The 25,586-nt window shown below is 47.3% G+C and overlaps 1 protein-coding gene across 1 annotated transcript in view; it reads right to left on the bottom strand.

Moving 5' to 3' along the window:
• Positions 1–25,267, bottom strand: part of LOC103603089 (UPF0317 protein C14orf159, mitochondrial-like) — a gene marked incomplete at its 5' end in the record, with an annotated part of 46,525 nt that extends 21,258 nt beyond the window's left edge. The window contains 14 exon segments of the mRNA XM_008587568.1: positions 912–1,028; positions 3,546–3,548; positions 3,742–3,921; positions 7,715–7,789; positions 7,792–7,812; positions 12,046–12,254; positions 12,256–12,304; positions 16,980–17,085; positions 17,087–17,184; positions 19,445–19,570; positions 20,721–20,868; positions 23,244–23,255; positions 23,257–23,443; positions 25,121–25,267. Of these exon segments, the coding sequence (XP_008585790.1) occupies positions 912–1,028; positions 3,546–3,548; positions 3,742–3,921; positions 7,715–7,789; positions 7,792–7,812; positions 12,046–12,254; positions 12,256–12,304; positions 16,980–17,085; positions 17,087–17,184; positions 19,445–19,570; positions 20,721–20,868; positions 23,244–23,255; positions 23,257–23,443; positions 25,121–25,267 (1,478 nt within the window).
• Positions 25,268–25,586: the final 319 nt, after the last annotated feature.

Raw genomic sequence — 25,586 nt, 5'->3', positions numbered from 1 at the left:
AAGACAAAAAGGAAAAAAAAAAAAGAAGAACAGAATGCTATGTAGTATTTCAAAATAATTCCTTTCCCCCTTCCCCCTGCCAGAAACACAAGGGATTTTTCTTTGACATTTAGTGTGAGACCCCGGTAGAGCTCCTAGAGGTAAAACCGACAAAAGCATGGAGGTCCCTCCATGACTGTGTCCACCTGGATTTTTTAACTCTCAGACGTCCATGCTGAGCCTCCAACAATTCATTAATTACAGTTCAGATTTTCTTGCCCTGGCACTGGTTCCAGGAGGTTTCTGCTTGTCTCCAGGCTACTTTTTATCATGAAGTGGGAGACAGCCTTTCTCAGATATCTATTAATTTTCCTGAAACTTGTGGTGAGGTCAAGGGAAAAAGAGCCAGGTTTGGAAGGACCTGGGCACAGGAAAGGTTGTTTCCTATGGGGAACAGCAGCTGCGGGAAGGGGTGGGGCAGCCCGGGGTAGAGGTAAGTGAACGGAGAGGTGGGAAGACTCCACCATGCAGTCGGCTCAGATGAAAGCAGTGAGAGGCCTTCCCTGACCACTGACCTAAAGTGACCTGCTGTCCTTGTCTCTCCTCTACCTGTTCTACTGCCCCTTAGCTCTTAATACTATTTAGAACCATATGGTACATTTATTTGCCCAGTTCACTGTCTGTCTCCTAACCCTAGGATGGGAGTTCTGTTGGAGCAGGATCATTGCTGCTATAACCCCGGTACCTAGAACAATGCCTAGCACACAGTAAATGTTTGTTGAGTGACTGAATGAGATGCCAAAGACTGAGAACCAGGTTGGTACCCTCTAGATTCTACTCAAGGAGGAGACAAGCCTCTGGCCTGGTCAGGCTCCAAGCAGGTCCCTTACCTGGGCAGCTGGGCCTGACTGGCCAGCCTTCTGAGCACTCACCAGCAATGACAGCAAAGTCAGCCTCCATGTCACAAGTGATGACATCTCCATTTCGTATGGGCCTCTTCACAGCCTCCTTGACTTTGCCCATCCCAAGCTCATTGCCTCTATCACCAACTCCCGAAGGGAAGAGGAACCAAGTCAGTGCCCAGGATTGGGTCAAACTGTGTGTGGGGGCAGGGGTAGGGGTGGAGCAGGACAGCCCCTCCATATGTGCTTTGTTGCCTCTGGAGGGGAAGGGATTGTTGGCTCTGGATATATTTTTAGACAACTAGAAGATGTCCTTTCCCTTTAGGTCTTCTAGAAACTTCTCTAGTTAAAAATGAGTCAAAGTTTGGAACCCACCAGAGCAGGGGCATGTCCCCTATCAGATTCCCCAGTCACTGATGGCTCACCCTCTATGTTGATAGTGCTAGGCCCATGGGAGATGCCAGTATGGTGACACTCAGGACCCACCCCTGAGTGGCTCCCGCTCACCGAGCCCCATTAATGTGACTGGAAGACATTCCATTGGCAGAGAGACACTGGTGCAGACAGTTAAAGTCAGTTCTTTGACTTAATTTAAAGTCTTCTGTTTAAAGAATGTGAAAAGTATGTGTGTTCATTCATTTTAATCTATACCAGGGGGTGCCTGGTTAACATCTGAAATACATTAATCAAGAATACACAGTCCAGGGGTGATTGGTTAGCATTTGAAAGGGAACACAGTCTAGAGGCCCATCTTATAATCAACACCACAGAATTTGTTCACTAGCATAATAAATGAATGCTAAAGAAATAAATGTTAGAAATCATTAAATTCATTGGTGAGATGAAAAGTGTTCAAGATCAGTGGATTGGCTAAACATAATTAACAGGCACCTCTACCCTTGTAGGAACAAGACTGAAATATCTAGCAGCCCTATAGCCTTTGAGGTGGTGCTCTAAGCCTAAGGACACCATTTGGCCCTGTGTCCAGTTATTTCTGGAGTTGAAGTAGAGTAGAAGTTGAGCTGAATCCTCCTCTAGACCATGGTGACAGCTGTCTTGATAACCTTTCTTGCAAGGCGCGTGTCCGAGTGCCTCAAGGACAGAAGGCTAGATCTCATCATCCCACAGAACAGGTGTATGACTGTTTTTGTGTCTGCTTCTAGAAAAGCTTGGACTATGTGGAAGAATTCCACCAGAGGCTACCGTTCATGGTGAAATGGCGGAAAGGTGACCCACCTCAAGCATCAGAGACGGGATGTGGCTGAAAGACTCAGAGAATTGTGAATGACCAAATGCCTTAGATTCACACCCTGACAGTTTTTCTCAGAACAGTTTTCTAGATCTACAACAGTTCAATGAATGAAGGAAAATAATACCAACACTTAGCATTGGTATTTTGTCTATTATGTCTCTTTTTTAGCATTTTATAAATTTCCTCTCACTTGTGCCTCATGTCCGTCCTGTCGATGGTATCATTACCCTCACTTGAGAGAGCCGGAAGTCTCCTAGAGGGACAGCACTTGGTAGTAAGTGGAAGATGGAGACTTAAAACAGTGTCTTTATTCTCAATTGAGTGCTATGTTCGTGACCTGGCAGCAGCCCTCAGAGCCTGAGGAATAGGGGTTTTGATGGAGCAGAGGAGGGAAAGGAACATTCAGGGGTCATCCTGCTGGCCAGGGGGTTTTGGGAGGCCACAGGAGGGGCTTGGACTTCTGAGGCTGAGAGAAGGGTCTAGGGGTCCACAAAGGGGCAGTCTGAGGCTGCAAATGGCCAGCTCCACCTGCTTCCTCCTGGATCTCGGGGCGTCACAGCACAGATCAGGAGCCCATTCAGCTGGGAAAGGGGACGTGCTCCAGCAGGTCCTTTGGACCCTGGTTGCCCCTTTAGATGTGGAGACCTTTTCATTCTGCACCATGGGAATGCCTCCCTGCCAGGTCACATGTTGTCTGCCTGCCCAGCCCAGTGACAGGAAGCAGAAGCCAACTGCACTGTGTGTACCACACCCACAGCCTCTTCTGGGAAAGGCCAGGAAGATTTGCAGAAATTTTCTAATCAGTCCAGAAGGCTTTCATTGTCTCAACAAACACTCAAAAGCCAAAGGGGACTAATGAGTCTGGGAAATACTCAGAAGTGTTTGAATGGAGAACAAATAAACATAGAATGACAAATAAGCCTTAATTACCCCAGGGCCTGAGACAACCTCCAGAGGGAGAAAAGTTGTTTCTCCCAGGGAGTTGCAATAAGCCTTTCAGAAATTCAGAGAGGCAATGTGACTCCATGATAACAGCCTGGAGCCCTGGGAGTCCAAATTCTGCTCCAAATTCCACCAGCAAGACTAGTTAGCTGGGCAACCTGGATAGTATACTGCCTTATCTACCTCACAGGGTTTTAAAAAGGCTTAAACAATACAATGGCTGTGAAACCTCTCGGAAAACTGTGAAGTTCTACACAAACAGCAATTATCACATTATTATATTATTAACAGTGGAAATACTAAATGAATCATATCTTAGATATAACTAAAAATTAACATCCTTCATGAAATGATACATGGTATACCAGCCATCCTATATGACCAAAATAATGGGCCTCAATTTTATTGTTATTATTTTATTATTAGTTTTATTACTATAGAGTCAGACAAATAGAATGTGTATGTTTCACTTCCTTGCTTGTGGGAATGTTGGGTTTCTAAATGGCGGCGTCATTAGTGTCTCTACCAATTGTAATAAACAAAGGCCATCTTACGACTGGAAAACTACGGTCCCCATGCAACTCTTCCTGTCATGTGTTCAACAATCAATACAAAGACATTTAGGGCTGACACGTTCTCGTCACATTCTCAGGGCTCCTTACTTACCAGTTGATGAGATTCCAGGAATCTTCCTCGCTACAAGGAAAAGATCGTCAATGGGGTCCACTAAGTGCTTGATGTTCATCTTCCTGACATTGTAGTAATTGCCATCAGCAGCCCTTCCTGCTCGCTCTATGGCCACCAGGTGGTCAAACCTGCCAGGAAGCAAGGGCGGTGGGGTTGTGCCTTCATCTGTTTGAGTGAGGGACACTCCAGGCTTTCTTTCATTCCTTCATTCCTACAGAACTTGACTGAACACCAACTCTGTGCCGGGGCCTGTGCGAGGCTACTCTATCACTTTATTTTAAGTAACAGCATCAGAATCTTAAGCTGTTTCTTATGGAGTCAGAGGCTGTGAGAGTAGGGAAGACCATGGTCAGGGTTACTGTGGTGGACGGGGGTCTGGGTGGGGACACTGCTGGCACCCCACCCCTTTATCCAGCACAGCAGCGGCCCCCAGAGCTGTGAGTATTGGCTGCTATTGGCAGCTACTGCCGCCCCCTTCCAGGATCTTGCTCGGTTTACAGACACAAAATAGACTGAAAAGGATTTGAATTTGAAAACAAATGGATTTAAGACAAGATAAACTTCTTTAGACAGACTGAGGTAGAGAACTAAGGGGCACAGAGGGCGAAGTGGTCAGATGAGCTGTGGAATGAGATTGTCTAGGTTCCACTCCAGGTCCTCTTGCCACTGGCCTGGGGCAAGTTGCTTACCCCTTCCAACCTTCATTTTCTGCATCTGAAAGGTGACAACAGCACACCCACCTCATGCAGAGTTGAAAGGGTTGAATGGGAAAATGCTCAGGAGGCGCTTACCATAGAGCCCCCTCCCATGTAGTCCTGAGTGTTAGTTGTTGTGGTTGTTGCTGCTATTATCGTTAGCAAGAATAATGTTTCGATAACCCAATTTAAGTACATGAAAATTGCACTTTTACATCTCTCTAAATCCTGCCCCACCACTCCACTATGCTGGAGTTCTTCAAATCTTAGCTCCCCAGTACCTCTCGAAATCCCCCAGCCTCATTTGTTAGTCTGGTCCATCAGAACCACTGTCTTCCTGGGCTCATAAGTTTGTTCCCTCTATTTGGGAAGTGATAGGTCAGGTAAAGGGCATAAAGAAATATCATGATTTGTAAGAATGGATATACTAATAATAAATTTAAAAATTTAAATAAAAAAATCTTAGCTCTACTATGAAAATCAGTATGGCTATTCCTCAAAAAATTAAAAATAGAACATACCATATAATCCAACAATTCCACTTCTAGGTATTTATCTACAAGGAGTGAAAGCAGGGACTGGGACAGGTATTTGTCCACCTGTGCTCATTACAGTGTTATTCACAATAGTCAAGAGGTGGAAGCAGCCCAAGTGCCCACTGACGGGGGGAATGGCAAAACCAAATGTGGCGTGTATACAAGGGAATATTATTCAGCATTAAAAAAGCAGGAAATCTGACACATGCTACAACATGGATGAACCTTGAGGACATGGTGCGAAGTGAAATAAGCTAATCACAAAAGAACAAATACTGTATGCCTCCACTTATATGAAGTGCCTAGAATCATCAAACTCATAGAGAAAGGAAGTAGAATGGTGGATGCGGGGGCTGAGAGGGAGGACTGAGGAGCTATTGTGGAGCGCGCGCAGGCTTTCGGTTTTGCAAGATGAAAAGAGTTCTGGGAATGGTGGTGGTGACGGCTGCACAATAAGATGAATGTACTTAATGCCACTGAACTGTGTGCTTAAAAATGGTTAAGATGGTCAATTTTATGTTATGTATATTTTGCCATAATAAAAAAAAATCTTAACTCTGAGTGCTTCTTCTGTAAATTTTATTTTAAAACAAAATCTACATGTTTGGGGTTGTGCTAGAATGTGGTCGCACCACATACGTCCTGAATGAGTAGGCCATGGAGCAGGTCTTAGAATGTTCTTCTGAGGCTACATGCCCAGAGCAGGGAGAGGCATCTACTGAGAAGCAGAATTAACAGGAGGAAAGAGCTTTGACCCTGAATGTCCTCTAGAACTACATCAGTGGTGACAAAAAGACAGTTTAGAAAAAAAGCTGCAGTTGAGATCGATGTGTGCTTTGTTCTGGAGAGAGAACACTATTTCTGGACCTTTCCTCTGGGGAGAACTCAGTTACATACATTGTGAAGGTGTAGAATTTTTTTATCCAGAAGGATCCGTTCAGCTACAGCAGGAAGTTAATTCACTCCCGGGAAGAGTTAACACATTTTCTCCGAGAGAGGAATCCTCTCATCCCACAGGCAGATCTGGCTCACCTCCCAAGACTCAGCAAGCAGAGCAACACCTACGTTACCTGGCATCAGGGATCCCACCTAAAAGGGTTTTCTAGTTTCTCCCTTAGGAGCCAGAGCTCCTGACAGTGGTATGCAAACTCTAGGGGGAATATAAACATTTCTAATATGCACCACCTGCATTCTTACAGCTTTAAATAGCATATTGGATCCACGATCGAACTTTTCCTTGGTGACTCAGGATGTTCATTATGAACAGCAGACTCTGCTGTGAGCTGCGATATAGTTATGCCCTCATGGCCTATTAATGCAGTGTTTTTAGATTCTAAGCAGACATTTGTTAGTGGGTTGTGAAGTAAATTTATCAGCATTTTTTTTGAAAAGCGGAATAGAACAGAATAGAACACAATGAAACAGTCTGGAATAAAAAACATCAGAGTACATTGCACATAGCAAAAGTCAATCCTGTTTTTTGAAATTTCTATTTCAGTTATGTGTGTGTTTACTGGTTTCCAATGTAAAATGTATTACTGAGAGTTATTATCAAAAAAGTTTGCAGGGCCGAGCCCGTGGCGCACTCGGGAGAGTGCGGCGCTGGGAGCACAGCAGCGCTCCCGCAGCAGGTTCGGATCCTATATAGGGATGACCGGTGCACTCACAGCGCTCACTGGCTGAGCGCGGTACAGCCAGTCTCAAAGAGGAAAAAAAAAAAAAAAAAAAAAAAAAGTTTGCAAAACACTGTATTGTAAGTTATAAGATCCCTCAAACACATCCTTATGTACAATAAAGCAGTAAAAATGTTTGACCAAAACGCACAGTAAGAAATACACACACACACACACACACACACACAGCATTTTATTAGAGAGTACTGCTATGTGTTAACTGTGTCCGCCAAAAGTACTGGAAACTTGACCCCCACTGTAACAGTGTTAAGAGGGTGGGAAATCCAATTAAGGCATTTAAAAGGTGGGGCCTTTAAAAGGTGATTAGATTGTGAGGACTGTGCCCTTGTGAACGAATTGATCCATTCATGGAGTAATGAGCATGGTTCTGATGGCTTTTTAAGGAGAGCAAGTGAGAAGTTTAGCTCTCTCTTGCTTAGGCTATTCTCACCACCATAATTTCCTGGTCATTATAGGACTCTGTAGAGTTCCCACTAAGAACAAGGTTCTCATCAGATGCACCTCCCAGACTATGGACTTCTGAGCTTTGAACTGTAAGAAGTAAATTTCATTTTATAAATTACTTTTTCAGGTATTCTGTTATAAGCAACAGAAACAGACTAATACAAGTATTTACCATTACTATAAAGATATACAATGATATTTCTATTTCTATTTCATTTTCTAAAGGTGCTGGTTACCCCAACTGAAATTCACTTCTGTCTAATAGGTTATGACCACAGTTTGAGAAACTGCTAGTCTTTTTTCTTTTTTAAAAAATTTCTCCTATCTCCTCCTCGGGAAGACATGCCATCTCTCCCTACAAACCAGGGAACTGCTACTTCTAGAAACACCCTGTGAAGTCCCCAGTACCTCTCGAAATCCCCCAGCCTCATTTGTTAGTCTGGTCCATCAGAACCACTGTCTTCCTGGGCTCATAAGTTTGTTCCCTCTGAAGGGCTGGGGTGTGCAGAGACTTTGTGGGTAAAGTAAGAGCATGTGGGCTTTTCCACCATCACCCACTTAAACTGGAATGGGCCATACATACCTAGGTGATTGGGATCCCCATCTTTGCACAGAAATGCCTGAGCAGCTTCCACAGATACACCTTGGTAAGTCAACAAGGGATCTGTGTCTTCGGAACACCTTGAAAATAAAGGCAGAGGGTGGACACCTCAGCCCTAGTGCTGCATTCTGGGAATTCATGTTGGTTTTCCAAAAGCTTCTTTGGAGAGTATCATTACCATTATTGAATGATGTCTTCCTGTCAAATGCTTGGTCAGGTAAGCCAAGACTGCGACACAGAGGATGTTTAAGTTTACTTTTGGTCCTGAGTAATCTCTAGGGTTGGCGGGGGCTGGGGAGTGGAGTCAGGCTAGTATGGACTAGCAAATACGCTGTATGCAAGATAATCATAATACCACTTGACCAGAAGGCCTACTGCGGCCCACTGCCATTGTGAGTGCTGGATATCCACACTTTCACACGCCCACAGTGACAGTGTGCCAGCCCTCTGTTAAGCACTTGACATGCACACTCTCATTTAATTTCCACAATAATTCTGTGCCATGAGAACCATTATTATCCCCAATTTACAGAGGAGGAAAACTGAGGCTCAGAGAAGTTAAATAGCTTGGGTAAGGCCGAGTATGTATGTCAGTGTCTCAACTCCAGTTCTCACTCCAAACTCTCACCTGCTCCCCACCCCCATGCCTCCCTGCACGTCTTCAGGAAAGTTCAAGAACAATCGAGGGAAAGTCCCAGAGACTGAGCCTTGGGTTAACTATTTGTACTGGAGTATTTCCTAAGTAATTTGATTCTTAAAAATAGCACCTTTTCTAATTACAAAAATAATACCTATTATAGAATATGTGACATATATACAAAAAATCCCAAAATATAACTAATTTGGTTTTCATGAACTAATCTACCTCACAGCAGTTTGGGGTGGAATCCTGGCATATTCACTGCCCAGGACCAAGTCTTCTCCAAGCACAGCTTACGATGGCAGACAGAGAGCCTGGCAGGGGTCTTGGACCCAGCACTTATGGTCCTGCTGGTTCTGCTCTGTGGCCCAGGAGGAGTACCAGGGGGCAGCCCAGGAGGAGCTTCAGCCACCTCCAGCATCTCCATCATCAGCCCCTCACACCTCTCAAGTAATGCCAACCCAAGTAAGCACGGGTTTTAACCGTCTCTGTTAAAGCCACGTGCTTGTATTGTAAATTCAGCTTCAAGAAGGCTGCTTCCAGCTTCTCCACCTCATTGCCACCCCGGTGCCTTTTGGGAGCTGTTGCTGCTTCCCCGTGGGTGGATGGGACAGGTGGAGGTGAGGAACAAGAACCACTATCAGAGATCCTGAAGGACCCCTCACTGTGGCTGCCTCCCCAGCCCACCTGTCTCTATTGGAGAAAGGCAGGTAGATGGTAGTGGTCCATCAAGGGACACTCACTGAGGACATTCCACATACGAAGTTATAAGCTAGGGAATTTGGGGTGAGGGCATTACAACCAGTTGAAAGACTCAGCCCCTCCCTATTTGTGGGGGCAGCCAGCTGACCCAGAAAGGGGGCTGAACTTACAGCCAAGCAACCCTGGGTGGGAATCCCATGCCACCCCTAGCTATGTGACCGGGGGCAAGCCGTGTAAACCCTCTGAGCTTCAGGCTTGTCCTCTGCAAAATGGGGGTTAGTAATGCCCACCTCCCAGAGTGCTGTGAGAGCACAGTGACTTAACACGTGCCGAGTACCTGGCTGGGAGCCTGGCACACGGAGGTGCTTGGGAAAGGCCGACTCCTTTTTACTTCCTCAAAATTCAATGGAGGATGTACGATCCTAGTAAGAAGGGGCGCCAGGGAGCCCAACAGGACAGGGGGCATAATGCACCCCGAAGTGGGGCACTAGCATGAGAAAGCACACAGGAGAACCTCTAAAGAGGAACCTCGGGGCAAGAGGGGCCCCCGCTTCTGAGCTACAAAGAAAGATCTTTTATGCTCAAGACAGGCGAAGAAATGACTCTGCCTTTTCTTCTTTAAAACATTTCCTGGGCATCCATTGTAAAAAGGACTGCAATAATTTTCACTAAAAGGCCAAATTGCTTTTACTTTCCTCATCCAAAGGTAATGAAAGTTCTGCAAAAATCCGATCTAGCAAATTCCACCCCCCGAGCCGCCATGTGGGCGAGCCCCAGTTCTGAGCACAGTCCAGCGGGAGCCTCTGAGCCGAGCTGTCAGGGGCACAGAGGGCACAGCGACTGCTGGGAAAGCGGGTGGCTAAAACTACCCACCCCCACTCTGTCAGGTGGAAATGAGTGCTGGCCTGCCAGCGGCGCTTGACACAGCCGGCCGGCCCTTCCTCCTGATGACTCTGCTTCAGGACAACATGGCCCCTTGGTTTTCCTCCGGCCTCAGCCCTGCTCCTCTCAGTGACCCCTGCTGGCTGCTCTCCCCTTCTCCTCATCCTCTTAATGCGGGGGGTCCCAGGGCACAATCCTGGGTCCTTTGCTGTCTCCACCTACTCCCGCCGTGATCTCATGCATGGCGTGGCTTTAGGGGCCATCAATATGCCACCAGCCCTCCAATTCACCATGCTGGCCCAGCTGCCCCCTGAACCATCTCCTACATCTAGCTGTCCACTTGACTTCTCCACTGTGTGTCTAACAGACAGCTCACAAGTAACAGGGTCAGACCTGCACTCTTTTTAAAAGAAATTTAATTGTGGCAAAATACACATAACATAAAGTTAGAATTTTAGCCATTTTAAAAATTTTATTTATTTATTAATATTATTTTTTATATTCTACGATGTTGTGGAGCAGCTAGTGGAGAGGGGGGAAGGGAAAGGGGAAGGACATAGGGTGGAGAAGGAGGAAGGAGGAGGCGTGGAGTTGAGGCCTGTGGCACCCCCCTCATTCCTGCAAGGGAGACCAGGGGGCTTTCAGCGGTGGCCCCGTCATTGCTGAGCTGGGTGCAGATGTCAGAGGGGTGTGGCTGAAGCCCTTGCCCCCCACCGCTCCAGCTCAGGAGCCTGGGGCACTTCCTGCGGTGGCTCAGTGGTCGTCACCTGCCTGGTTTCAGGTGGGGGGGGCGTGGCTGAGGCCCTCGGCCCCCTGCCGCCCAGGCTCGGGCCATCTTAGCCATTCTTAAGCACACAGTTCAGCGGCATCAAGCATGCTCACATGGCTGTGCAGCCATCACCCCAGCCACCTGCAGAGCTCTTTTCATCTTCCAAAACTGAAACTCTGCATCCACTCAATGAGAACTCCCCATTCCCTCCTCCTCCCAGCCCCTGGAAACCACCACTCTACTGTCTGCCTTTATGAGTTTGACTACTCTATGTATCTCATGTAGGTGGAATCATATAATATTTATAACCGGCTTACTCATTTAGCATAATGTCCTCAAGGGTCATCCATGTTGTAGCGCGTGTCAGAATTTCCTGTGTTTTTAAGGCTGAATAACATTCCCTTGTATGTACAGCCCACATTGTGTTTCTCCATTCCTCCATCCATGGGCACCTGGCATGCTTCCACCTCCTGGCTAGTGCAAATAATGCTGCTGTGAACATGGGTGTGCAAATATCTGGTCATGTCCCTGCTTCTACTTCTTTGGGGTATATACGTGGAAGTGGAATTGCTGGATCACACGGTGTTTTCTATTTTTAATTTTTTGAGCAACCACCATACTGGTTTACATAGCATCTGCACCATTTTACAATCCTGCCAATAGTGCATCAATGTCAAACCTGGATTCTTGATTTACCCTCCAAACCTGCTCCCCCCATGGTCTTCCCCATCCTAGTTCATGGCAAATCCATCCTGCAGAATGGAGGAGGGGCGAGTGGTTGTTTACACTGAGCCCAAGGCCTATCTTGTCACGCCGACAGTGGTACCACAGTCTTGCATCTCTAATGCCTGCAGTTCTAATGCCCACCTGGGGACTCCATGTGCAATCCTACCCATCTGGGCCACATGGGACATTGCTGTCTGAGGCTTTCAACCACTCCATATTACACTAACCCTCCCCAGCTCTGGCAGTCCAGGGCTGCCCTGGGTTGCTGACAGTACTGGGCAGGTCGCTCTCTACCTCTCACAGGGAGGGCAGCAGGTGTACAAAAGGGATCATGTGTTTTGGAGCCAGGTGGACCCAAGTTCAAATTCCAGCTCACCGTTCCTGCCTGGGTAAGCCACCTGGACCTCCAAAGCCTCAATCTCTTCATGTATAAAATGGGAATAATGCTGCTTACAACAAAAGAGTTGTACTGAGCTCCAAGGAAAATGCCTTGTGTCAAGTGCATAGCTCTGTGCCTGAACTCCTGGAAGTTCTGCAGCCTCCGCCCACAAAGGCCCGTTTGGGGAAATGGACCAAGCCCATCTCACTGCTCACCTTGCTTGACAGCATCTTCAACAAGCTTCTCGTGTAAGCTCAAGGCTCTTTGGTCAACAACTATGGAGACCTCCTTCTCCAAGGCCTGCAGGAAGACAGCCAGAGCAATGGCTCCCAGTGGGCCATCTGTCTCTTCCAGAGGCTCATGGTTGAAGTGTGTGGGGAACCCGGTGGAGATGAGCACGGAGCGGGTGTGGGACAGCGACAGAGGCCTTCAGCAGCTCATCTTTACAGAGCAGGTGCCCAATCCCCCGGTTGCCTGAAATCATTAGAATAAAATAAAATAAAATAAAATTACAAAATAAAGTAATTGTGTTTAAAGTAGAAACTTATGCTAAGAGTAGTTTGATTTGTTTATTTGCTTTGTTTTTTAAAAAAGTCAATTTGAGGGATGGGGCAGAGACTGGGAATTGCTCCCCAGAACACTTTTTCTTTCTTCCCCTTGGGCAGTGGAGGGTAACTGGTTAAATGGCTAACCAGCCTCCCTTACAGTTAGGTGTGGCCACAAGACTAGGTTCTCTCTGGACCATGAGTGACCTTCCACCTCCCTTGTGCACCTCCAGCCTCCTTCCCTTTTCCTGGGGCTGGAATGTTGACAGCTAGAGCTCCCTGCAAGTCACATGATGTGACGTCAGAGCTCCAGGGTGCCCAAGTGACTGTGTGGAACAGACCCCCCTTCATCATGACCCAGAACACTCACCCTGGAAGATCCACCCTGGACTGTTAAGGGAGAGGGGCATAAACTACTGTATTAGAGCAAAGCATCTTGGGGCTCTTTACAGCAGTTCAGAGCCCTAACTAATGTATAGGGGAATGTATAAGGAGGAAGGGAAATAGTACTTAGTTGGGGATTCCCCAAACAAGATCCTAAGACAAGGACTTGGGTGCAAGTATTTCAGTGGGAGGTGATCCCAGGAAACACAAGTCAGAAGATGGGGAGAGGGAAAGACCACTACAGGACTGTGAGTGAGCAAGTTAACTCTGCAGGGCACTGGAGCTCAGTCCTGCTTGAGATGCTCTAAGAAGCCGTGGGGTACACACCACCCACAGGCTCTTGTCCCCTACTGGGGGAAGGCACCCCCGGGCTGTGCCTGCTGTGGTGGAGGCGGCTCTGGAGGTCGGTACAGAGAAGGTGTCCTCAGCTGGAGGAGCAGAGACCTGGGCCTAAGGTGGCAGCTGCGGTGCTGGGAGCCACTCACCGCAGCTGCAGGTGAACCCCAGCAGGCCCAGCTGGGCAGCATGGCCTCCCGACTCTTACCACGCACCACTGTGCCTTTGTCCACACTCAGGTCACCTCAGAGCAAAACGATGCCCTCTGAAGGCAGAGTGTGACTCAGAACGTCCACCCCAGCAGTGGCTGAAATCAGAGGTGGGCCAGAGGGACGTGAAAGGACACTGGCTTGCAGTCTAGGTGCCTGGAGAAGATGGAGGACAGAGGGTTTGGGTTCCCGTTATGGAGGAATGGTTCCAGATTTAGAATCTGGAAACTTCCATTCCACTCAGTGCTGGCACATCGTAGCTGTGTGACCTTGTTCTCATCCCTTGACCTCTCTGAGCCTCCGTTTTCCTATGTGGAGAATGGGGGGTGGTCCAGGTGTAGGAAGCTGTGGGCACACGGCCTCTCACATACTGCTGGGGGCAGTTCTGTCTGGAAGGTGATTTGTATCTTAGATTTACACATTCCACCGGAGCCAGCAATTCACTTCTAGTATTCAGTATTCCTAACAAAGTAACATAGGTATGCACCCAAAGTTAGGTATAAGGATGTTTGCTGTAGCATTGTTTATAGTGTCAAATAATAGGATATTGGGCCAGCCCGGTGGCGCACTGGAGAGTGCGCCGCTTGGGAGCGCGGCAGTGCTCCCGCCGAGGGTTTGGATCCCATGTGGAGATCGGTTCCCGCTCACTGGCTGAGCACGGTGCGGGCGCAACACTGAGGGTTGCGATCCCGTTGCCGTCCCCAGTATGGGCGCGACACCAAGGGTTGCAATCCCGTTACCAGTCAGTAAAAAAAGACAAAAAGGAAAAAAAAATAATAGGATATTAATAAAATAGTGGAATGTTCGTAAATTCAGTTCTATGCGGACATTAAAAAGGATGTTGTAGAAGACCATTTCATGACATGGAAAATGTTCACAATATATTAAAAAGTGAAAAAAGCAAGCCCTAAAATAGTATCACCTTATGATTCCAGAACATATATACACGTGTGCACAAGTCCAAGACGGAAGAAAAAGATTTCAGGGGCAACTAGCAAACTGCTAATCTTGGTTAATTGTGGTGAGATTCTGGTAAGTTTTATTGCTTCTTCAGTTTCATATATTCTCTGATGCATCTACAATGAACATGAAGTACTGTTGATGAAAGGGGAGAGAAATAACAATATTTTTAAGGAAAAAAATTGTGATGTAAGCTATTTCGTAGGGTGTGGTGAGCACCAAGGGAAAGAAGAAGGACGAGACAACTTGGTCAACCGTAAGCAGGACATACATTCACGATGACTTTACTGCCGGTGCATAGATCACTACTACAGACCCTGGACTGCATGTGCTCCAGGCACCTCCAGTGCAAGCCAACGTCCTCTCAAACATGACTGAGTGGTTGCATTATTATGCCCAGTGAGTAAAGCTCTGTACACTTCCGTTGATCTTACATCTGCTTATTTAATATAGTGGGAATCAAAAGTGTCTGCTGTTCTCAAGGATTAAAGATGGTCCTTAACAGACAATATTGGCATATCCAGACAGTCATAAATCTGCCCTCCCCTGAGCCGCATGCTTCAAGCCACGACTCACAGTCTGCACGCGCACTGAAGGGCGGTGGTGTGGGTGACCTCTTGGATCATCTTTATTAAGCAATGGGTGTACCACGTCTGCAGGAAATTTACTTCCCAATTACTTTTTTATCTAAGCTAATGGCAGAGTTGATAACTGATCTTCCCCCATGACCCTGACCTAAGTGGGAGAACCATCAGCCTGGGTGAGAGTGTTTGTTAGGGAGAAAGTGTTGAAAAAATATTTTTTTAAATATCCACCCAGGAGATCAACTATGTAAGAGACTCTAGGTAAATACACAGCCACAAGCAAGTGTCCTAGAAGATGGATCTGTGGTGGGCATATATCCCAAATTTACTGTTTGTTTGTATGTAAAGGAAACCATATTCTCTGCAAAATGAATGAATGAACAACCTAACAGAAAAACAAGCAAAGAGCTGCGTCCGGTGGTTTAGCAGGAAGCTTAGTTACTACAAATCCCCGTCACTGCAGGACAACTGTCCATGCTCTCAGCCCCGTGGAGAGAATCGGACGTTTCTATGGCTCTCCTGAACTGCCACATTCTCCACCACGGTGTTGGCCAGTGACACTCTGCTCTATGGCCCTGCCCAAGTGTTCTCTAAATAGTCACTGGAATCAGCTCTGTCTGGGTCTTGGGAGTCTGGCCAAGTGGGTTAACCTCCCCAGGTTGGCCTCACCCCTGTGTTCTCCATGGAGGTCCACCACCATCAATCCAGGTATCTGCTTGAGTCAGGTGGGCTAGCAGGGAGGCCACATTTGCCTTCTCCAGACATTCCAGAGGCAAAGGGTGGTTAGACCCCAGGTTTAAGAACACAGCCCATGAAAAGGTGCAGAAGACGGAGTGGAATATGAGCCAGGAGACACTGGAGCACTCTTACTGCCCGGGTGAGACTGTGACATACCATTTAGACTCAGATTCTAATTTAGCCAACATTTATAAATCATGAACTTTGGAGTCAGCAGACATTGGGTTCAAGCTCTGCCCCAGCCACCTACTAGGTATGTGGACAAGGGCAAGTTTCTTAACCTTATGTGCCTCAGTTTCCTCATCTGTTAAATAAATTTAATAATAGCTGCCCCGGAGACATTGAGAGAATTTAACTAGATAAACATGTAAATGCTTTCAGCTTGATGCCAGCACAGTAAAACTCAGTAGGTGATAGCTATTGCTCTTATTACCTGTCACAACCCCAAGAGAGAGGTATAAATTCTTATGACTCCTATTATACTGATGAGGAAGCCAGAGGTCGAGTCTTCACTGTAATTCCCTCAGCAGCGTTTGCCAACAAATGAATTGAATTCACCTCGCACAACAGCAAGTGAAACAGCACTCCCTGCTGGCCACCTGGGATTAGAAATTAGGCTCTTAAATGAAGATGCATCTGGAAGTTAAAGGCCCCGCAACCAGCTTTCAGCAAACCCCTTCCTCATTGGAATCAGCAGACCTTCTAGAAGATTCCACCAGCCCTGTTCCATGTCTAGAAAACCAGCAGCTGGCAAACCACAGAAGAACTGCCCCTTCTCCGAGAGGCAACATACAATACACAGGTTGGTTGCAAACTGCTGTGAAGCTGTAGTATAGGATCCTGCCCCACCGGGACCCCCGAAGGAGAAGCATCCAGCTCTCACCCCCCACCCCCTGCTGCTTAGTGTGTATATATATATATATATATATATATATATAAACTACCCTATGCCCAGCCCCAGGGCCATGGCACAAAAGGGAAAGATTAGAGACATTATTAAATACACGTGTAACTTTATAAATGATGGCAGTTGCCCACCTAGGAGCCATTCTCCCTTTTTTTTCTTGCCTACCTAACCCCATTTGGTTCTGGATGGCAATGTGTCCAAAGAACAAACTCACCAAAGTCCTTCTCATGTTAAGTGTTGAAATTTAGAACAATAACAGAAAAAAGCCATAAGGAAGAAAACGAAAATCATACATACTACTACTACCTGGAGATCATCAATGTCAGCACTTTGGTGCATTTACTTCTAGCCTTTTGGGGATTCATATATAGTGTAAACATTTAAAAAATAGGACTGTGGGTAGTTTGCATCCTGCCTTTGTTATTGAATGTTACATTAGAGATGGATTTCTCCAGGTCATTAAGGTGTGCATGCTTTGTTTCCTACCTGGGTCTACTGCAATGACAGTCTCCAGTTCTCTGATCTTCTGAGCCACTGAAGCTGATGCAATGCTGTAGTGCAAAGGATCCTGGGAAATGTGACAGACCTCTGGAAATTCTCTCAGGGTTGAGACAACTGGCTGAAGCCTTTGTGTCCTTCAGATTGGTCATAACTGTGTAGCCTGGCATGCTGGTGAAAGCCAGTGGGGCCTCTAAAACACACAACAGGAGTCACTGAGCCCAGCACGTCATCAAGCCCAGTCCATTGTCATCTAGCCCACTGTTGACGGGAGAGATGGCATCCCTGCACTGACTCTGCCAACAGCACTCCCTGCACTGCTCGCTGACACCAAGGTCAGAACAAGCTGGCTTGCGGCTCAGTCAAGTTCCATCTAAACAGTTGCCTCCAATTTTTAGGAAAGTGAAGACGAGTTTGAGTATGGGAAAAGAAGTAAGGTACAGTCCCAGCTAGAGTTACATCTCTAGGAGTTTCCATCAACTTAATCCATGGATATCAGAAAATATTTACTGAACTCCTGCAATGCATGAGACCAGCTTGCTTTACTTCCCAGCAAATGTTAGATCTGGTAACTTCTGTGAATGCAGTTTCTATTTTTCTCGCAGCACTTCTATTTTACTTTGGTTTATGCTAGTTTTGTTCTTTGTGCTACTAGATGATGGGCATATGCACTCTGGCATAGTTATTAAGAAGTGGCTTTAGCATGGCAAAGGCACTTGAGTTTGAGATGCAAATTTATCCTCTGTAAACCTGTTTCCTCAACTATAAAGTAATGATAAGGCCTCATGTGGTTGCTGTCAGAACCAAATTAGAAAATGCACATATAAGTGTTTAGCAAAGTGCCCAACACAGAGTAGGCCCTCAGTAGACAATGGTCTGCATTACCAACATAGGCGCTAGGTCTCCCTCATTCTTATGTCCTTGTGGCTGGCTCATTAGGAGGCTAATCCTTACTATACTTACTTTACCTCTTCTGCCTTCTTCAGTGTCACTATCATCCAGAGTCCTCTAACTCCACGCAGCTATCAGTGCTTATTCATCTCAGAATCCCACATGCTGCCTTGCACATAGTAGGTGTCCAATAAATGCAGATGTGAGTGAGTAAATAACAATGTCTGGGATTTCACAGAAACAGTGAAATTTCTTAGATTCAATAGAAAGCCACAGTCAGCCAACAGTTCAAAAGGAAAATCTACTAACAGATACATAGCTTTTGGACGTGATGTGCGAGGGGAAGAGCTAATGATCTGATGAATGCATTTGTTGTTTTTCTATGTTTTGGATGGCACCTAAAATCGGTCACTCTAAAGCCAAGGAACACATCAGAACAGTCAGCTCAGAACTTAACACGAGGTTTTGCCCCCATAAGTTGGGAGGTGTGCAGCAAATAATTTATTGCTAATCGAAGTTGGAATATTAAAGTTTGAGAGTGATCCAAGGTTGTCCCTGAGCAATAATGTCATTTGTTCTCATTTACAATAGAATATGCTATGGCCGTCGGCACTGCAGGGCTGGAGTGTGCTGGGATGCCCATGGCAGTGAGACCTCAGTGATGAGACCACTGTGCTCAGGGATGTTTACTGCACGTGTGTGGATATGTGGACATACATGTCCATGCCCACACTCAGAAATGACCAGAAGCTCCCTGAGGACTCTGTCATGCCTCTGCAGCGTTGTATTCCCAAGATGTGGGCCCATGCCTGGCACATAGCAGGTGCTCGATTCATGTACGTTAAGTAAACAAATGAACAGGATCCATGGATCTTTGCATCTATGCCTCATCACTACATTAGAGATAATCTTTCCCTGTCATGAAGCCATTCTGATAGCTAAACTCTCATGAATGCTTTCAAAGTAAATTAAAATACCACAAAATTCTCTATAGTGCAAGTGTGGCTGACCTGGCCAGAATTTTCCAGTGTCTATGACAATGGGCCACAGTAATTATTTTTTTCTTCACGTTTCTATCACACTCCCATCTTACTGTGAGCTGATGGGGCGCCCTCGTGTGTCTCCTCATTGGAATATCACCCATGGCCTTTGAAACAATGTACGGCCAGTCGTGATTTCAATCACCTTGCAAATATCATGGGAAATGGTTTGTTTAGTTATGTTTCTTGGCTTCACCCCTGTTTTCAAGACCTCACCAATCTCCAGAATGTCTCAAAAAGTCAAGCTAAAGGTTGGTCCTTCAGTTAGAATGGGCTGTGAGGCTTTAGCAGATAGAAATGTATTTAATCAAAGCCTATTTGAGCTATAGGACAAACTGTTCTGGCGATTAAAAGAAGGAAACCAGAGAGGTAGTCATTGTGGGCTGTAGGCCTGTGTTTCGTGTTTTGTGTTATGACTTTATTTTTTCAATCATTGTTCTGTAAGGCTAGGCTTTCAAGAACCAGTGACCTGCCGGGCTCCATCTTAGGTGACAGTCATTGCCCCCTTCTGTCCCAACATACTGCAGCTGCTGACAGCCTCAAGACTGGCCAGCTGAGAAGGCCGGAACACTGCAACATCCCCTGGCTGGCACTCTACAGGATCCCCGCAGTCAGGCTTGGAAAGTTCTTTGATTCCCAACAGCTCAGCAGGTAGAAAAAGAAAACGTAATTCCCTTGGCAGGGACCCTCAAAGTAGGACACAGTGAGTAGTTGATGGTTCTTTCTCTAAAAGGAGCTCTAGTCACAGAAGTATTTTAATGGTATTTGAGGAGGAGGAGAAGGAGAATGAGAACTGAGGACTTAGCAGCTTGAGACGCTCCATAACTTACTGTCCTTGTTGAGTGGTATAGTTCAGAACACGGGATCTCAAATTCCATGGTGTGCATTTAGCCCAATACTTTCATTGTACACATTGTTAACAAAGTCAGCATTTATGAGTTTATTTTGATGTAGACTGAGTCACATTACACAGACCGAAACTCTGTTGCTTGACCACCAACAGCGTCCCTGACCTTGGCCAGCCATCAAAGTGCTGATGAAGACAGCAAAGATGGATATATTGGGCCCAACCCATCCACACTAAAGATAAAACAATTCAGCAGACACTTCCTGGTAGATGGTCCTGAGGTCATCTTTCTCTGATGAAGGCTGCAAGTGATGATTGTGTTTTTACAGGATGCCAGGTTTTGTCTGATTTTGATTGTTACATAGCTGAGCAAGTTCAGGTGCACTGGACTCTGACTCACCCATGACCCGATCCCAAGCTTTCATCAAGCCCTCTGAGAGCCTCCAAGAGGCCTGGGAAGCTTCCAGATTCTAGCCCTTCCTTCTCGGATCTGTTCACTCAGTCTCAGATTGAGTTAGTACACTGGGGAGCAATGGATTTCAGTTTGAATTAACATTTGGAACAAATCCTTCTCTGGTCCAAATATGCCACTGAAAAGCGGCCCAGATTAAAGGCTGCTTTGATCTCAAATCTTGGGACAAAGACACCTGCCACCAATCTCTGCTTCCCCCACCCCAGTTTCATTTGAAGTTCACGGGAACTTTATGTTCATCAAAAACCTCCAGTGGGTGAGGCTGGCTATTTGACCAAGTGTGGTGCCTTTAAACCTAACTTAGCCCTGATGCTGCTGCTGGGCTTGTGAGCCTTGTCCAGGGCCTTGATCCCCAGGGACCCTGGAAAAGATGAGGACAAGCCGTGGGAGCACAGGAACACACCAAGTTCCTGTCTGCTTCTCAGGTTCACGCCCAAGACAGGCTGTTGGAGTCATGGACAAGAGCAGACACTGACCCGGATCGCCCATGTGAACGGGCCGTCCATGCTCATCCCCGGTGGAGCAACTGGCCTGTACCAGCCTTCCTAGCTTGTCCTTGGGAATGGGCCTCACTGTGACCACCAGAGGGCAGTAAAAGCCAGCAATGGTGGCACAAGGCACTGTCGTCTGACAAAAAAAATCAAGTGAAAAATGTTAAAATAAAAAATGGAATTAGCACAGATCTGAGCCCTGAGCACCAAGAGTTCAAGGCAGCTGAATGAAGGAGGCCATTTTTATAACAGTAGCTGTTATAAAAAATATAGCTTCTACTTTTATGTGACACAGAGATGGGGAAGTTTGCTGGTAATTATTGGTCTAAAATAAGGAATCTTAAATTTTTATGTGCCATGAACCCCTTTGGTAGCCTGGTGTAGCTATGGACTCCCAGTCTAAGAACACTTTTAACTGCATAAAAGAAAATGCAGAGGATTCCAAAGGAAACCAATTACACTGCCAATGCAGTTATCAAATTATGGGAAAACACTATGCAGCAGTACATGCGCTTCTTTGTTAGCTTAAGGAACAAGACGGCAGATTTACTACCATTGAAATGTTGAAGTAGCAATCAACACTGCCTATAGGAGGATACTTCTGAGATAGCAAGAAGAACCGTCATGTGATTTAAAGATACCTGTGATTTCTTTTGGCAGCCACAAAGTCACAGGGTCTGCTGATATGACGGCCGTTTGTTGCGTACATTCATTATTGAAGGAAATGCTAAATTTCAGTTTGAGGTTATGAAAATAAAAAATGTAATTTCTTTCCCATCCAATTTCATGGCCCCTCTGGCTTTTGTCCACAGACTCACGGGGCCGGTGGACCCCAGGTGAAGAAGCTCTGGGAGAACCAGAGGCAGAGGCAGGCAAGGGAGGGGAACATGGCAGGAAGAGCTGGGGTCCCCTCTGACTCTGGATTCATACAAGGAGAGAAGCCTGTCCTGGGAACCACCAAGCCCTGCCTCGCTTCTTCTGCCTTATTAGAAGTTGCCCAGGATGATCTGTGTGACTTTCACTGGTGCTGTCCCCCCACCCACCATGGTTTCCAGTCCCTGCAGTGAGGCTTATGGAAGATTTAGGACATGGTCAGGACTCTAGTCCACTGGGACAGCCTTGGCTGCCACCTGCAGGGCTTGTTGTTACCACCCTGGTGGCAGCAGGATGAAACCTCAGTGTGCCTGCCAGCAGGGAGAGGGCACACACCAGGCCACTCACAGGGCCAGGCAGTGCTCCCTGTCTGGGGGCTGCTTCATCCCATCAAGGCTGCCAATGGAATCCAAGAAGGTGCCTGGCCACCTCGACCAGGAGCCAAGGGGCACTGGGGTGCCATGGAGAAGTAACAACGGCCCCCACTGTGGGCCCACACTTGCCTCTCTCTGCAGAGCATCATTTAATCGTCACACCTCCATTGACATTTTATAGATAGGAGCCAGGAGTTCTGGTTCCAGCCTGGCTTTGGGACCTGGGCAAATCCCTGTCTCTCTCTGGGCCTCAGATTCCTCATCTAAAATGAGAGGCTGTGAATGACGGGCCACAAGGCCCTTGCAGCTCCTGCCTGCTACCAATGATGATATGTTCTAGAGCCAGACCCTACTAGAGCCAGACCCTGCCTGGAGCCGCGGCCAGCAGCTGCAGTTCCACCCCACCCTCCCCTAGCTGGGGCTCAGATGCACACATGAAAGGCCGCACAGCCTGTGGTCAGCCTTGCTGCTGATCAGAGGAAGCTCGGGCCTCTCTGGCAGGAACCCTAACCAGAACATTTTAATAAATGTCCCAGAGCCCTAGATGACATCTCCAATCTGAGTCCTCCATAAATAAATAAACATGGCTGTTTGCGTTGGCTGACCATTGATCTAGCAGAGTGAATTCTCAAACTTTACCAAAAACTGTGCAGGAAGTAGGATGAGGGAATCCAGTTCTTTCACCTTGACAAGTTAGGGCTGGAAGAAAACCTCAGAGGCACAGCGGGGAGGCAGCGCCTAACAGCAGGCACGTCCCAGGAGAGGCCTCCTGGCTGTGCTGTGGGCGTGACCACCAGTGGCCACCTCCAGCCAAGAGCATGACCCAGCTTTCTGGACAGAGACACAACACAGTAGCTAGTGGCCTGGCCAAGGCTGTGCCACAAATCCCTGGGCGTGAGCCAGGCACATTCTCCCTGAGACAATGCTCACTCAAGCCAGGGGAGGATTTTCAAAAATCTCACTGAGGGGGCCCTAAATTAAAGGAGCCAGACAAATTCCAAGCAGGTTTGGTTTACACAGCCACCATGAACCAACAAGAAGGACCACACTGGGTTCTCACAGCAGTCCCAGACATGGGCCCAAGAAAGGCTGGCTCAGAGAGGTTGACCGTTTGTCCTGGATTACACAGCTAGAAAGTGGCTGAGCTGGGGCTAGAGCTTAGGTCTTCTGTCTCCTGTGTCAGTGTTCTCTCCCTCCCAATAACAAGGAAATACAAGTCAATCCACCCTTCAAGCCATTCTGCCCTTACAGGTTGTGTCCGTACCTTGTATGCGCCCCATGCGGCTGGGACCTGCTGGGTCTCTTCTGGGGAGCCCCACCTTCTCCAAGGCTTCTTCCAGGGAGAAGCTGCAGCACAGGACAAAGGCTACCATGTCCTTCAGCTGCTCCGAGTACTCTTCCAGCAAGGTCACACTGCCCATGCAGGTGCCAAACTCGTATTTCCAGAACTGGGGACAGCCTGTCCTGGGGACACAAGGGAAAGCTCACAGGCCTCCAGACTCTCAATATGACCCCTGACAATGCACCTGTTAGAAGGACTGGGGAGAGAAAAGAGGACATCTAGTGCTGAAATTTCAAGCATTGGCCCCGAGGTAGCGTATATAATATCAGCAGGGGGCCTTGCTGGCATCCTTCAAATCTGATGGGATCGGAAACTATTAAATCAGCACGTGTATAATGCAGCCCCCCCTCCTACCCCATTATACGTCCTATAAGCTCAACCCAAGATCAGCCAAGCCAGCCCGAAAAATACAGTGGTATTTTCTCTTCCATGGAAGTGAGGACAGCAGACCAAAAGGGACAGAGGACGTGTGTCTGGAGGAACCTCTCAGTGCTAGCAGTGGGTGAGGCCCCTCCCCCTCCCTAGAGAAATTCTCCTGTAGCGTTGAAAGACTTCTCTGGTGACAAACCTATTCTTCTCTCTCTCCAAAATCACTTTCTGAGCAGTTCCTCCACACCAGGCACATGCTAGGTGATGGGGCTGTAGGGATGGAGAGGATACCGTCTCAACCCTTGAGGAACTCGTAATCCTATGTTAGTAGATGAGACTAGATTGAAAACAGATACTTGCAATACAGAGAAATAAATGTTAACAGTCTAGGCAGAGGATTGACACAGAGAAGGCAGAAATCCATTTTCTCCTACAAAGGAGGAGGCACTGGGTTTTGAGGCATGAATAGGAGTTTGCCGGTTGGACAAAGAGGAAAGCACATCTGGGCAGAGGGGGCAGTATGTGAAAGTGTGGACGCATCAAGCATGTGGCCCAGTGGAGGATCTGCTCTTGGAGTCTCCAGGTTGGCAGCACAGGAGGCACCAAAGGAAAATGTAAAGGAGCAACCGTGGGCCCAGGTGGGGTCTCTTCTATCCCTGGAGTCCACAAAATGATAATGACGGAGCGTTCCTGGGGAGCTTTCTGTCTGAGGAGAGGGTGGGGATAACTGGAGTGTCAGGGTGCAGGAGAGACACCGAGCTGGGGCCAGGTCACCACCGTCTTGAGATCAGGCTAAGGTGCAAGCTGCAGAATTTTAAGTAGGAGAGTCACAGGATTGGATTTAGACTTAGAAAAAGTCACTCTGGTGGGAGAGTAGAAGGTGGGGGAAGGAGGTGGGAGGAGAGGGTGAGACTAGGGCAAGGACACCAGTTAAGATGTGTGACAGTCTAGGCGAGGGCAGGTGTGAGCCTGAGCTGTACAGCGCACTTAAGAGGGGTTACGGAAGCAAAACCAGAACCAGAGGAGCCACGTATTGGGTATGTTTCAGTTTGAAAGTCTGGGGGAACATTCACCACAATATAGTCTATCTCTGGGTATTGGTGTTTTATTTTCTGCTTCATCATGTGCGGGCAGCTTTCTGATGCGTGATGCATGGAAGGATGGCCATGCCAGTGGGATTTCTCCAAGGCTGGACTTTCTCCATGATCCCGAAGATTTTACCCGAGGCAGGGGCAGGGGACAGGAGATAGGGGAAGAAGTGGGTACTGTGGGAGGGTGGCTTATTCCTGAGCAACAGTCATCAGTGAGGCTCCATGCCAGGTAATGTAGGGTCCCCAAGGCTGGACAGACAAGTCCGTGATGACAGAGATGCCTGGCCACAGTGTCAGGCCACTAACAAGCTTTAATCCCCAGTAGCCCAGGCTTTTTACCTGGTGTCTGGGACAGCGCCTAGGGCAGGCAGCATCCACTTTTCTGGCTCGCTTTGGCCCAGCAGGGGCAGAGGACCAGTGCTGGCCCGGCAGAACCTTTCCAAGGCTGGAGCAAGGGGCCTGGGCAGGACCACCACACTGGCTGGTCTGAGCCATGGGTTTGGTGGGAGAAAGGGCAAAGGTGCAATCAGTTGCCTCTTGGCAGACGCTTTTACACTCAACTTTTGATTAAAGCATTACATACACGCAGAAAAGTGTGCATAAGTGCACAGCATGATGAATTTTCACAAAATGAACACAGCCATGTAACCAGCACCCAGATCAAGAACCAACAGCCACTATCCTGGCTTCTAATCCACCTATTACCTTTGCCTGTCCTTGGACTTCCTATATAGAATCATACATTATGTGTCTTTTAAGTCTAGCTTCTTTCATTCAACAATATGTTTGGGAGAGTCATCCATAT

Source organism: Galeopterus variegatus, unplaced genomic scaffold, assembly GCF_000696425.1.
Source record: "Galeopterus variegatus unplaced genomic scaffold, G_variegatus-3.0.2 Scaffold4439, whole genome shotgun sequence".
NCBI lineage: Eukaryota > Metazoa > Chordata > Mammalia > Dermoptera > Cynocephalidae > Galeopterus > Galeopterus variegatus.
Note: the sequence above shows the minus strand (reverse complement) of the source record. Positions and strands in the feature narration are given on the sequence as shown.